Raw genomic sequence first — 13,216 nt, forward strand, 5'->3', positions numbered from 1 at the left:
TGATTTCTATAGCAGAGCAGCCCATCTTTAAGCGAAAAGGGGAAATGCAGACCTTGGCGAAGTTGGTCCTGCGCCCAGGCATCTGCTTGCTGACTAGCCCTGATTTCTTGAGCACAGATGGGTCCTGGAGTAGGGGAAGTTGAACCAATGGGAATGGATTTGGTGTTCCCCACCGTGAGCGTGGCAAAGTTCTCAGGTTGTAGCAGTTGGGATTCAAAGGTCTCCTTGCGTCCTGCAGCGTATTCCGGTTTACGTGACAGGGCGTCTGCTTGCTTGGTTTGGGCTGGGGTCACATAATGGATCTGGAAGTTGAAACGTTCAAAGAATAAAGCCCAACGTTGCTGCCTCTGATTTAGTTTGCGGGCAGTTCTTAGATGTTCTAGATTACGATGATCAGTGTGGACTTCAATGGGAAATTTGGCCCCTTCTAGCCAATGTCTCCAAGTTTCAAAGGCTGCCTTTATGGCCAGTAGTTCTTTTTCCCAAATGGTGTAATTCCTCTCTGGTGTGGTTAGTTGACGAGAATAAAAGGCACAGGGGTGGAGGTGATCTCCCACCGGTTGTAAGAGTACAGCCCCAATTGCCACATCAGAGGCGTCCGCTTGCACCACAAAAGGGGTTCCAGGATTTGGGTGCTGTAGAATTGGCTGGGAGGTGAATAGTTTCTTTAGTTGCTGGAACCCTTTCTCTGCTTGATCAGTCCAGCGGAAAGGCTGCTTTCCACGGATGCAGCTAGTGATGGGGTCGGACCAGCGGGCAAAATCTGGAATGAACTTGCGGTAGTAGTTCGCGAACCCCAAGAAACGCTGCACCTCTTTCTTGTTAGTTGGCGCCCGCCATTCCAATACTGCTGAAACTTTGGCTGGATCCATGGAAAGCCCTAGAGGCGAGATGCGGTAACCAAGGAAATCTACCTCTTGTAGATCAAAAGCGCATTTTTCCAGCTTGGCATAAAGTCCATGATCCCGCAATCGTTGTAACACCATTTTGACGTGGTTCTCATGTTCTGATTGTGATCTGGAAAACACCAAAAAATCGTCCAGGTAGATTATCAAGAACCTGTCTAGATAGTCCTGAAAAATGTCATTGACAAAATGCTGGAATGTTGCGGGGGCTCCGCATAAACCGAAATTCATAACTCGGGACTCAAATAATCCGAATTTGGTCTGGAAGGCGGTCTTCCACTCGTCCCCTTCCCTGATGCGAACTAAGTTGTAAGCCCCCCGAAGATCCAGCTTGGTGTAAACCTTGGCTCCTCGAAGCCGATCCAGTAGATCCGAGATTAAGGGCAGGGGATAGCTGTTCCGCTTGGTGATATTGTTCAATGCTCTGTAGTCCACCACCAAGCGTAGTTCCCCTGACTTCTTCTTCACAAACATCACTGGGGAGGCGGCTGGGGATTGAGAGGGTCTGATGAATCCCTTGCGAAGGTTTGTCTCTAGGAATTCCCTGAGAGCTTCTTGCTCTGGTTCAGTCAGGGAGTAGAGATGCCCTCGCGGGATCGGGGCCCCCTCCACCAAGTCAATGGCACAGTCATAAGGTCTATGTGGGGGTAATTTTTCGGCTTCTTTCTCATTGAACACATCCCAATACTCGGAGTACTTCTTTGGCAAGGTGATGATGGGCTCGGTGTCTGTGGCATGGCATACCTTGGCTACGAGGCAATGGTTTTGGCAGTACGGTGAAGCAAACTGCAGTTCTCTGTTGGACCAGGAGATGTTAGGGTCGTGGAGAGTCAGCCATGGAATTCCCAAAATCACAGGGAAATGGGGGACCTCGGTAACAAAGAAGGAAATCTCTTCCATATGTTCCCTTATCCACATCCTGGTGGGTTCCGACCACTGGCTTACGGGGCCCGTCTTGAGGGGACGGCCGTCTATGGCTTGCACCACACGGGCATTCTTGAAATCATGATATTGTAATCCCAGAGAGTCGGCATACTCTCTATCGATGAAATTGTTGGTAGCTCCAGAGTCTATCATGGCGTGGATCATGACGGGTCCCCTTTTTGCTGACCATAATGTGACCACGAGAAGGAACAGGACCCCGGTTGGCGGCTCTTGGATGGATTTTTTGACCGGGTTGGCGAGCCTCTCTACACCCGGTCGTTGGCTTCCCCCGCCGGCTGTGTGCCAGTCGGCTCAGACGCCTTCGTCTCCGTGGAGGACGCCGCCGCAAGACGGGCGGCAGGCTTCCCTTTGGCTGGGCACTCTCTGGCGAAGTGGCCCCCGTTCCCGCAGTACCAGCAGAGGTTTAAGCGTTGACGACGGGCCTTCTCGGCGGCATCTAGTCTGGGACGCACATTGCCCAACTGCATCGGCACCTCCTCGCCTCCTCTGGGGTATGGGGTTGGCGGTGGGGGTCTCCACACCGGACGTGGCTGAACGCTGGCGGGAGCGGGGGGTTTTGCCCCGGCTCTACTGCCCTGGCCTCGAACCCACTGTTTCCTGTTGGCAATCATGACTTCAGCCCGTAAACATTGATCAATGAGTGCCTCGAGGGTCTGGGGAGGATCCACCTTGGAGATTTCTTCCAGCATTTCAATGTTGAGACCCTCCCGGAATTGTCCCCTGAGGGCTACATCGTTCCAGCCGGTGTTGTGGGCCAGCACTCGGAACTCGGCTATATACTGAGACATAGGTCTGTCTCCTTGGAAAAGGCGACGGAGTTTGTGACCGGCTGCCTCCAAATTGTCCTCGATTCCCCAAGTCTCCTTGAGGTGGTCCAAGAAGTGTTGCGCTGATCTTAGGTGTGGAGAGGCTTGGTCGAACAGTGCCGTCGCCCAGCTGGCCGCTGGCCCGTCTAGAAGACTGTAAACCCATGCCACTTTGATGTCTTCTTGGGGAAACTCGGCAGCACGGGCCTCCAGATAAGCTTGACATTGGCGACGGAAGACATGAACCTTAGAAGCTTCTCCAGTAAACTTGGTTGGCAACGCCATGGCCGGAAGACGAACTCCGCGTTCCTTCAAACCCCTTATTTCTCCATCCTGTGCATTGAGCTTATCACGGATTCGGTCCACCTCTTCCTTGTCGATGGTGTAGGTAATCGGCTGGCCGCTCGGCCCAGGTACGACTCCGGTAGACATTCTGGCCGAGGTTAATTGGTGCTTAGGGTGGCGGAGTCAAACTGTCGCGACCCAGGCTGCAGAGCACCAATAACCATACACAGAGGCCAGAATCTATCTAATATCTTTATTGAAGGAATATATAAAGTTAATAAAAACAAGTGTAGAAAATAGTTCAGAATTAGACCTTTCAGGAAAGGTCAGAATTAGTCCAAAAAAGCAATGTCCAATAAGAAATATTAAGGTCCAAAGTTGTAATCCAATAACCGAAACACTCACTTTGCCAGGCAAAGTGAGGGGAGATGACAAGGTCCTTTAGTCCATGAAACTTGAGCGAGGCTAGGAAATAACTTGATACTTGAAACAAGGCTTGAACGTGGAACAAGGTAACTAAGAACAAGAACAAGGTCCGTGGAATAACTTGATAAATCCGTGGAACAAGGCAAGGATTGATCCTGGGAAACAAGGCAAAGTCCGTAGATAAACAAGGCTGGGAAGCAAGGCGAAGGCTGGATAGCAAGGCAAGGCTTGAGCAGGAGCGAGGCTTGAATCGGAGCGCGCTGTCCAGACACAACTCGCTCCGAAGGCTGACGAATTGACTCCGCGAAGTTACTACGCGGGTAAAACACCTAAATAGAGTCTAGCTTTCCCGCCGAAGCAGTTCTCTGGGAATCAGAACCGAAAGCTAACTCTGAGACCAGATGTGAGACTCCCCAAAGATTCTCACGAGAAGCAGTCTTAATTGGCCACATTCTTAGCTGCGATCCTCGCACTCCTGCGCGAAGCTGAATCCAAACTTCTCTGTTGTTTACAAAACTCCCGGCGCAAGAATACGGGAGAAGTAGGCTCTGGGCTTGTTTGACATACTTCTGGGAGACAACTTTCTTGCAGGTGCAAGGTTCCCAGATCTGCCTGGGAAAGATCTGGCTGAGAGGAATCCAGTTCAGACTGGGAAGGTAAAAAACCCAAGTTTTCATCTTCATCAGGAATTACAATGTCCTGAGCAGGACTACAAGGCCCATGGGTCATCACACCCACCTAGAGTAGAGGGACCCAGACAGCTAATCCACCCACTTCCCCTGCTTTTCCACCCCAGGATGGCTCTGGGCAAGTGGCATTCGCTGGGCATCTCTATCCCAGGGAGTAGTGCCCATCTTGTGGAACTTGAGACTGACCCAGTTGCTGGGGAGCCCATAGATGTGCCATAGCAACATGCTATGCTAATTTTATACACACACACACACACACATATATATATATATATATGCAGTAGAGTCTCACTTATCCAAGCCTCGCTTATCCAAGCCTCTGGATAATCCAAGCCATTTTTGTAGTCAACGTTTTCAATATATCATGATATTTTGGTACTAAAGTCGTAAATACAGTAATTACAACATAACATTACATATTGTATAACATGTTGTATAACATTACATGTTATACAACACATCAAATGTGTTGTATAACACGATGTTTTGGTGCTTAATTTGTAAAATCATAACCTAATTTGATGTTTAATAGGCTTTTCCTTAATCCCTCCTTATTATCCAAGATATTTGATTATCCAAGCTTCTGCCAGCCCATTCAGCTTGGATAAGTGAGACTCTACTGTATATATATATATATAGGGCCCTTGGTGGCACAGTGTGTTAAAGCGCTGAGCTGCTGAACTTGGGTCTTGCATTGTCCCTCATTCTGTCTCTTTGCATTTCTTTTTTTTCTGCCTAAGTGGAGTACCTTGTATCCTGTTGAACTTCATTGTGTTAGTTTTGGCTCATCTCTTTAATCTGTTCAGATCATTTTGAATTCTGCTCCTGTCTTCTGGAGAACTGGCTATATTTCCCAATTTAGTCCCATCTGCAGACTTGATGATTGTGCCTTCTAACCCTTCATCTAAGTCAGTGGTTCTCAACCTGTGGGTCCACAGGTGTTTTGGCCTTCAACTCCCATAAATCCTAACAGATGGTACACTGGCTGGGATTTCTGGGAGTTGTAGGCCAAAACACCTGGGGACCCACAGGTTGAGAACCACTGATCTAAGTCATTAATAAAGATGCTGAACAGAAGCAGGCCAAAGACATAACTCTGTTGATGGCACTCCACTTGTCACTTCTTTCCAGGATGAACAGGAAGCAGAGGAAACTATAGAGTGCCAAATAGCAAAACAACAAGTTGTCAACTGTTATACACAATAGTGTTACACAGTACTAAAACATATGAGTCAATTTAATCTAGAAATGAATAGCTGAACAAAGATATATCATGGTACAATACCCAAAAGTGCATTTTTTTCTAGCAGAGATTACTCATATAATCAGAGTTTTTGTCTTCACTCGTACGTGTAACATTTAAGTCCCGTTGGTAATTTGTATATTCCTAGTGGAGGTAGTTCAAACTGTTATATCTTCACTCTTCTGTATTGTCTTTAATTGGTTGACAAACAAGGAGAAAGAAATGTGTTTTTTGAAAAGTCTCTGTAGTAATGAGTAACACACTTGAGGTGTCCTTGGGAAAGTGTCAACAAAGATCCCCGGGTTTGTAAATCCTTGTTTAGGGAAACCCTCTTTTGTGTTGTCAAAGGCTTTCATGGCCAGGGTCACAGGGTTGTTGTATGTTTTCCGGGCTGTATGGCCATGTTCCAGAAGTAGAATACTTCTGGAACATGGCCGTACAGCCCAGAAAACATACAACAACCCTGAAACTCTCTTCTCTGGATTCTGCGGTATCTTCACGAGTGTTGTTAGACTCAATGTCCCATTTTGTCTTTCAAGAACAGCCTTCAAACACTGTGGTAAGTAAATGAAAACTGCTTTACTTCAGCAAAACATAAAGTACAGCACACTCAGTGGAATAATGCAGAAGGAAGCCAGGAAGTCTTAGGGCAAACACAATCTCTGATAAACTCCCAAATCAAACAGCAGTCTTACTTCAGACAAGGAAACAGCAATAAATCTAGATGTAATACAATGTAATAATAATAATAACTCACTGTTATAGTTGTATATTTATATTATGTCCAAAATTACTAATAATGTTGCAATATAGTCGTATAATATAATATATTGTATGTATATATACTTGTAAACTGCCCTTAGTCCCCTTCGGGGTGAGAAGGGCGGGATATAAATGTCACTAATAAATAAATAAATAATAGATGCAGACTCGAAGCAGGCACAAGGGGAGTGAAGTGAAGGCATTAGAGTCAGTTTGTTATCAGCAAGAGCTGGCTGCACCTGCTTCTCCTTTATAGCTCTGAGTCCTCTCACAGCTGCTAGGGCAGTTCCTAATCATTCAGTTGCATTTCTGGCAGCTAATCTCTGCTCTGTTTCCTTTCGCCTCTCCTGAAATGAGCGTACTTGCAAAATCTCCTCCGATTCCAACTCACCCTCAGATTCATGGACACTTTCCTGAAGAGGAATCCCTAACACTCAATAAATTCGCATCTCTAAGGAGGAATGGCTCTACAGATACAGTTGGCTTTCAGAAGTGAGCACCAGTACTGTATAACACTATTGTGTATAACTTGGTTGTTGTATGTCTTTCGGGCTGTGTGGCCATGTTCCAGAAGCATTCTCTCCTGACGTTTCACCCACATCTATGGCAGGCATCCTCAGAGGTTGTGAGGTATGGAAAAACTAAGTAAGGAAAGAATATATATCTGTGTAGAGTCCAAGGTGTGGCAAGAGTCCTTTGTCACTGGGAAGCCAGCATTAATGTTTCAGTTAATCAGCCTAATTAGCATTGGGAAAATTTTTTGTCTCTTGCCTTTGTTCAGTCATTAGCTGTGCCCTCAGAGTGTTGGTTCCCATCTACTGTTTTGATCCAATGCTAATTAGGGTGATTAACTGAAACATTAATACTGGCTTCCCAGTGACAAAGGACTCTTGCCACACCCTGGACTCTACACAGATATATATTCTTTCCTTTCCTTACTTAGTTTGTGGCGCAGCTGGCTAGTAACCAGCTGCTATAAATCACTACTGACCGAGAGGTCATGAGTTCGAAGCCCGGGTCGGGTTAAGCCTCCGACCATAAAAAAAAAAAAAAATAGCCCCGGCTTGCTGTTGACCTAGCAGCCCCGAAAGACAGTTGCATCTGTCAAGTAGGGAAAATTTAGGTACGCTTTATGCGGGAGGCTAATTTAACTAATCTACAACACCATAAAACTGCTCACGAGGAAAAGAATGAGGAAGAACAGCCACCAATGGACGGTGAAGCAAGAGCTCCCCCTGTGGCCGGAATCGTGAAGCTGGAAAGATGTTAAAATGCCTCTGTGTCTGTCTAAAACTGAATGTTGTTTGTCTGTTGGCATTGAATGTTTGCCATATATGTGTTCATTGTAATCCGCCCTGAGTCCCCTTCGGGGTGAGAAAGAAGGGCGGAATATAAATACTGTAAATAAATAAATAATAAATAATACCTCACACCCTCTGAGGATGCCTGCCATAGATGTGGGCGAAACGTCAGGAGAGAATGCTTCTGGAACATGGCCACACAGCCCGAAAGACATACAACAACCCTGTGATCCCGGCCATGAAAGCCTTCGACAACACAGTTGACAACTTGTTGTGTTGCTATTTGTTACAGATATCTGTGTTTCTTGGAAACTATAGAGTGGCCAGGGAAGGTGGCATAGAGACCAGGTGAGGATTGGGTGCTGACAGATGCCAATCGTACGGTCTCCCCTTCTCTCTCTCTCCCCACTTCCAATCTGCAGAGAACCAGGCCTACTTTGAGCGACACCGCTGGCCCCCCATCTGGTACCTGAAGGAGGAGGACCGCTACCTGCGCCTGCAAAAGGAGCGCGACTTGGAGGAGGAGGCGCTACGCAAGCAGCACCCGCGCAGCAAGTGGTGCTTCTGGCGCCCGCATCACGCCAGCCACATCTCCTGAGCACCCCCTTCCGATATTATTTTGGGGGGTGAGGGGGTTATGGGATGCCAGTGTTGCCGTCGGGTTGGTGCCTTTGCTGGCGAGGGCACCGGCTGGCCGGCCGGCCATGATTGTTTTTTTTGCTTGGGCGGAGGGGCCCCTGCCTTGTTTACAATCTCCTTCTCCCAGAAAGACCCCTCCTCCTGGAGCGCCGGCCCACTCCCGTCTCTCTCTCTCTCTAGTTGCTACCTCTGACCTTAGCAGTATTTTGGTGACTGAGGGAGGGGTGGAGTTGGGAGGGGGGGATTCGGATGAGGCGCTTGCTGGGTCCTGCCCGCTCCCCAAATGGGACTGGATGGAACTGGATTTGTGGTTTGGGGGAAAGAGTGGGGAGGGTGGGTTTTTTTTGGGGGGGGGCTTTCGGTAAGTGAGGGGGTGCATGGGGATGATGGGGTAGAGAGTGTCTTTGAAGGCATCCTGGTGTAGACCAGGCATGGGCAAACTTTGGCCTGAACCTCCAGGTGTTTTGGTTTAAGCCGAGACGGAAAAGGAAGGTCAGGTGTGTAAGGCATGATCTCATGGCTTCTTGGTTGGGCTATTTTTACATTGGACTGCAACTCCCACCATTCCTAACAGCCTCAGGCCCCTTCCTTTTCCCCCTCAGCCGCTTAAGCGGCTGAGGGGGAAAAGGAAGGGGCCTGAGGCTGTTAGGAATGGTGGGAGTTGCAGTCCAAAGCACCTGGACGGAAGACCGAAGTCTGCCCATACCTGGTATAGACGTGCTTCCCGTTTTGTGCTTGTCTGCTGTGGGAGGGGGGCATGCGTGCGTGCGTGTGCACAGAGTGGAGCCCCCTCCCCATTCGCCTGCCTACGTCTGTGCCTTGGACACAACACACGCCTCTTCCCGGCACGGGCCACACCTTGGTGCATTAAAGGGAAGTGGTGGCCAGGTGTGTGTGCGCGCTTTGGAGAGAGAGAGGGGAGGGGCGTCGAGACCCCCTCTCCCTTGGGAAATTGCACACACCCAGATAGAAAGGTATTCCCCCCCCCCCCCCACCCACTCCCCACTTTTTGCTGATCCACGCTCCACTTTCCCGGCCCCAAGACCTCAGCCAAGCACAAACCTAACCCGGGGTGGGGGCCCCTTTTGTGGCACTCGCTGTTCTGAAGGGCTTTTGGGTCACGCGTGTCTTTCGCGGGACACGTGCACCCACGTTTCTAACCACTGTGAGCTGGGCCTAGCCTCTCCTTTTCTTACACACTTCAGTATTGGACTGTTTTAACCTTTAATAAACGCCTTTTTTGTATTGTGTGCCCGAGTGAGGTTCGGCTCTTTTGGGCGGGGTGGGAGGGCAGAGGCCGGTATTTATTAATTAATTAATTTATTTATTTACATCATTTATATTCCGCCCTTCTTTCTCACCCCGAAGGGGACTCAGGGCGGATCACATTACACATATTAGGCAAACATTCAATGCCTTTTTAACACAGGACAAAGACGAACAACAACATAGCTCCGAGCGGGCCTCGAACTTATGACCTCCTGGTCAGTGACTCATTGCTCTCCCGTCTGAGCAATGGTATTTATTAATTGTTCTGTCACACGCTGGGCCTGTGACTGATTGTCTGTTATATAGGACGTATGCTTTATGCCCAGCGGGAAGCCAGGGTGCCTAAAGAAAGGTTGTTGAGGAATGTTCCTGAAAAGATGGCCTTGAAGTCTTTAAAGAAATAACAAAGTCTTTATTGACAAACAAATAATAAATCTTCGAGGAGTCTTGTCCCACAGGACAGGCGATTGGCTTTGAATAACTGTGATAACCCTCTTATAACCTCTCCCAGGCTATCTTTTATCTGGGCCTAGCTGGTCTGGGACCCACTGCCAACTCCCAAGTGCTTCTGGTTGTTGAGTGGACCTACCAGCCAATGGCTTGCAGATGTTTCTGTGCTGTTGTTCTGTATCCTCGGACGGTCAATATCCCTGGTGTTCTTTATCCCCGGTGGTCTTGAAATATGAAGCTTTTTACGGGACGAGCTGGTCTACGTCCTATAGATGAGCTTCCTAAGTGAGACTAACTTAAAAATGGCTCCTTCCCTCCCAGAGCCCTGAACAAGGGGAGGAACCAAACTTAATGGTGATTGACAGGCAGCCTGTCCTATGATTGCAAACTTTTGCAGAAAGAAAATAAAGCTGAATTTTCTGGTACAGCTGTACCAGCACATTAATTATTAATTAACAGCGTTCCATGCAGTCATGCCTATGGCCACATGACCTTGGAGATGTCTATGGACAACGCCGACTCTTGGGCTTAGAAATGAAGATGAGCACCAACCCCCAGAGTCGGTCACGACTGGACTTAACATCAAGGGAAGCCTTTACCTTATTAATTAGAAGGCAGGATCATCAAGTTTGCAGACGGGACCAATTTGGGAGGGATGTGCCACACTAATGACACAGTGCATTAAAGCGCTGAGCTGCTGAACTTGCGGACCAAAAGGTGCCAGGTTCAAATCCTGGGAGCAGAATGAGCGCCCGCTGTTAGCCCCAGCTCCTGCCAACCTAAGGTAAAAGGTAAAGGTTTCCCTTGACATTAAGTTCAGTCATATCTGACTCTGGGGGTTGGTGCTCATCTCCATTTCTAAGCCAAAGAGCCGGCGTTGTCCGTAGACACCTCCAAGGTCATGTGGCCACGGGCATGACTGCATGGAGCGCCGTTACCTTCCCACCGGAGCGGTACCTATTGGTCTACTCGCCTTGGCATGTTTTCGAACTGCTAGGTTGGCAGAAGCTGGAGCTAACAGCGGCCGCTCCTGCCGCTCCCAGGTTTTGAACCTGGGACCTTTTGATCTGCAAGTTCAGCAACTCAGTGCTTTAACACACTTCGCCACTGGGGCTCCTGTAAACTAGCAAACCCAGCAGTTCAAAAACATGCCAATGTGAGTAGATCAATAGGTACCGCTCCGGCGGGAAAGTAATGGTGCTCCATGCAGTCATGCTAGCGGCCACATGACCTTGGAGGTGTCTACGGACAACGCCAGCTCTTCGGCTTAGAAATGGAGATGAGCACCAACCCCCAGAGTCGGTCACGACTGGACTTAACGTCAGGGGAAACCTTTACCTTAACCAATACTTCAGAAAACAGGAGCAGAATCCAAAACCATCTTAACAGATGAGAGAGACGATTGGCCAAAACGAACAAAAGGAAGTTCAACAGGGACAAATGCAAGAGACTCCACTTAGGCAGAAAAAAGGAAATGCAAAGAGATAGAATGGGGGACGATGCCTAGCTTAACAGGACATGTGAAAAACATATTGCAGTCCTAGAATCCAGAGTTGGAGGATCATGGGCCATCCAGTCCAACCTTATTCTGCCAAGAAGCAGGAAAATCACACTGACACATGGCCATCCAGGCTCTGCTTAAAAGCCTCCAAAGAAGGAGCCTCCACCACACTCTGCGGCAGAGAGTTCCACTGCTGAACAGCTCTCACAGTGAGGAAGTTCTTCCTCATGTTCTCCCTTCTTTCCTGTAGTTTGAAGCCATTGTGGGGAACAAGTTAAACATGAGCCAACGTCATGAGGCAGCAAAAAAAGCCAATGATCTTTTGTCCTACATCAATAAGAGCCTAGTGCCTAGATCCAGGGAAGTCCTGCTCCCCCTCTCTTCTATTCTGCCTTGGTCAGACCACTTTACCTGGAATCAAACTGTCCAGTTCTGGGCATCACAACTGATGTTGGCAACTGGAATGTGCCCAGAGGAGGGCAACTCAAATTGTCAAGGGTCTGGAGAACAAGCCCTATGAGGAGCGGCTTAAAGAGCTGGGCATGTTTAGCCTGCAGAAGAGAAGGCCGAGACTCCCAAGATGAGGGCCATGGATCAAGATGTGAGGGGAAGTCATAGAGAGGAGGGAGCAGGCTTGTTTTCCGCTGCTCTGGAGACTAGGATGCAATGGAACAAAGAGTTCAAACTACAGGAAAGGAGATTCCACCTAAACATTAGGAAGAACTTCCTCACTGAGTGGAACTCTCTGCCTCACGGTGTGGTGGAGCTCCTTCTATGGAGACTTTCAAACAAGCGGAATGGCCATCTGTTGAGGGGTTTTGAATATGATTCTACTGCTTCTTGGTAGAATGGGGTTGGGTTGGATGGCCCAGCAGGTCTCTCCCAACTCTAGGATTCTATTATTTCCTCATGGGAGCCAGACCCCTCATGGCCCTCCAAGCAGTGGATGGGCACAGCTGGCACGACCAAGAATGACATGCCTCTAATCTTCCTGGCGAGGCTGAAGGTTGCTCTCCCGGCTTGAAATCCCACTTTGGCTCAGCCCAAAGACTTCCATGTCTTGGGAGGAACGTTTTTCCAGTAAGAGCTTTCAGGTGGTGGAATGGGCAGCCTCAGATGAGGGTGGACTCTTTGAGGGTCTTTCTTCAGGGGGGTGGACTAGATGTCCCTTTGGGGAAATCCCTTCCAGCTCAGCAGCACTGCAAGAAATACGTGAGCCCTAGAATCCTGTTTTGTCAGAGGCAGAATGTTAAATGACTTCCATTTGCAAGCCAAGAACCAGAAGGCTTCACACCCAGGGACTGGCCAGTTGGAAAGCTTTTTGTCGGTTTTAATTATTATCCAGAAATGTGTAGAGTTTAACTCTTTTTTTTTTTAGGATTTAATTTCTGTTTGTGTGTGTGTTGTTGTCTTTTAAAGGCACCAAGTAGACAGAAAAAAATTCTAATTTTATCTGTATATTGCAGATATATAAAATTGAGCAGTGGGGCCCTCAGTCTCTCCTCTGGGCCACAAAGCAGAAAGTGCATTTGTGGCATTTATTTCCTTGCATGTTGTTACCATTTTCTGTCCACTCAGGATATTTTCAGGTGAGGACGGATGCAAAGAAAGGGTTACCCAGGGCCCTGGCAAAGTGAGATTGGGCCACAGATCTGGTGGAGGAGCACATTGGTTCCTGCCACAATCCACACGGCTGGCTGGACGGGCGGGCGGAGGGAGGCCTGGAAGCCCCCAGAAGCCGAGTTCCACCACCCTTTGGCCCATGCTGGTCAGATGACCAGATCAGACACGTTCCAGGGAAACGGGAGGCCTGCCAAGTGGGTTGAGGGGTGGGGGCGTGGTGCTAAGCCCTCCTATCACATGCCTTGGGGTCTGGACTTCACCCTGCATTCTAGCCAGCCGCCAGCTGGGCCTTCTTCGGCGAGAAGCTGCCAAGTCAAACAGGACATCCTGCTTGTGCCCCAATCGCCTCTGAGTGACAACGCTGCTTCCAAG

At 48.6% G+C, this 13,216-nt stretch overlaps 1 protein-coding gene across 1 annotated transcript in view; it reads left to right on the plus strand.

Annotated features, from left to right (window-relative positions):
• LOC100558177 (rho-related BTB domain-containing protein 2) overlaps positions 1-9,251 on the plus strand; it is a 30,242-nt gene extending 20,991 nt beyond the window's left edge. The window contains exon 10 of the mRNA XM_062981933.1: positions 7,785-9,251. Within this exon, the coding sequence (XP_062838003.1) occupies positions 7,785-7,960 (176 nt within the window). The 3' untranslated portion in view covers positions 7,961-9,251. The remainder of the gene's footprint in view (positions 1-7,784) is intronic.
• Positions 9,252-13,216: the final 3,965 nt, after the last annotated feature.

This window comes from Anolis carolinensis, chromosome 5 (genome assembly GCF_035594765.1).
Source record: "Anolis carolinensis isolate JA03-04 chromosome 5, rAnoCar3.1.pri, whole genome shotgun sequence".
NCBI classification, from domain to species: domain Eukaryota; kingdom Metazoa; phylum Chordata; class Lepidosauria; order Squamata; family Dactyloidae; genus Anolis; species Anolis carolinensis.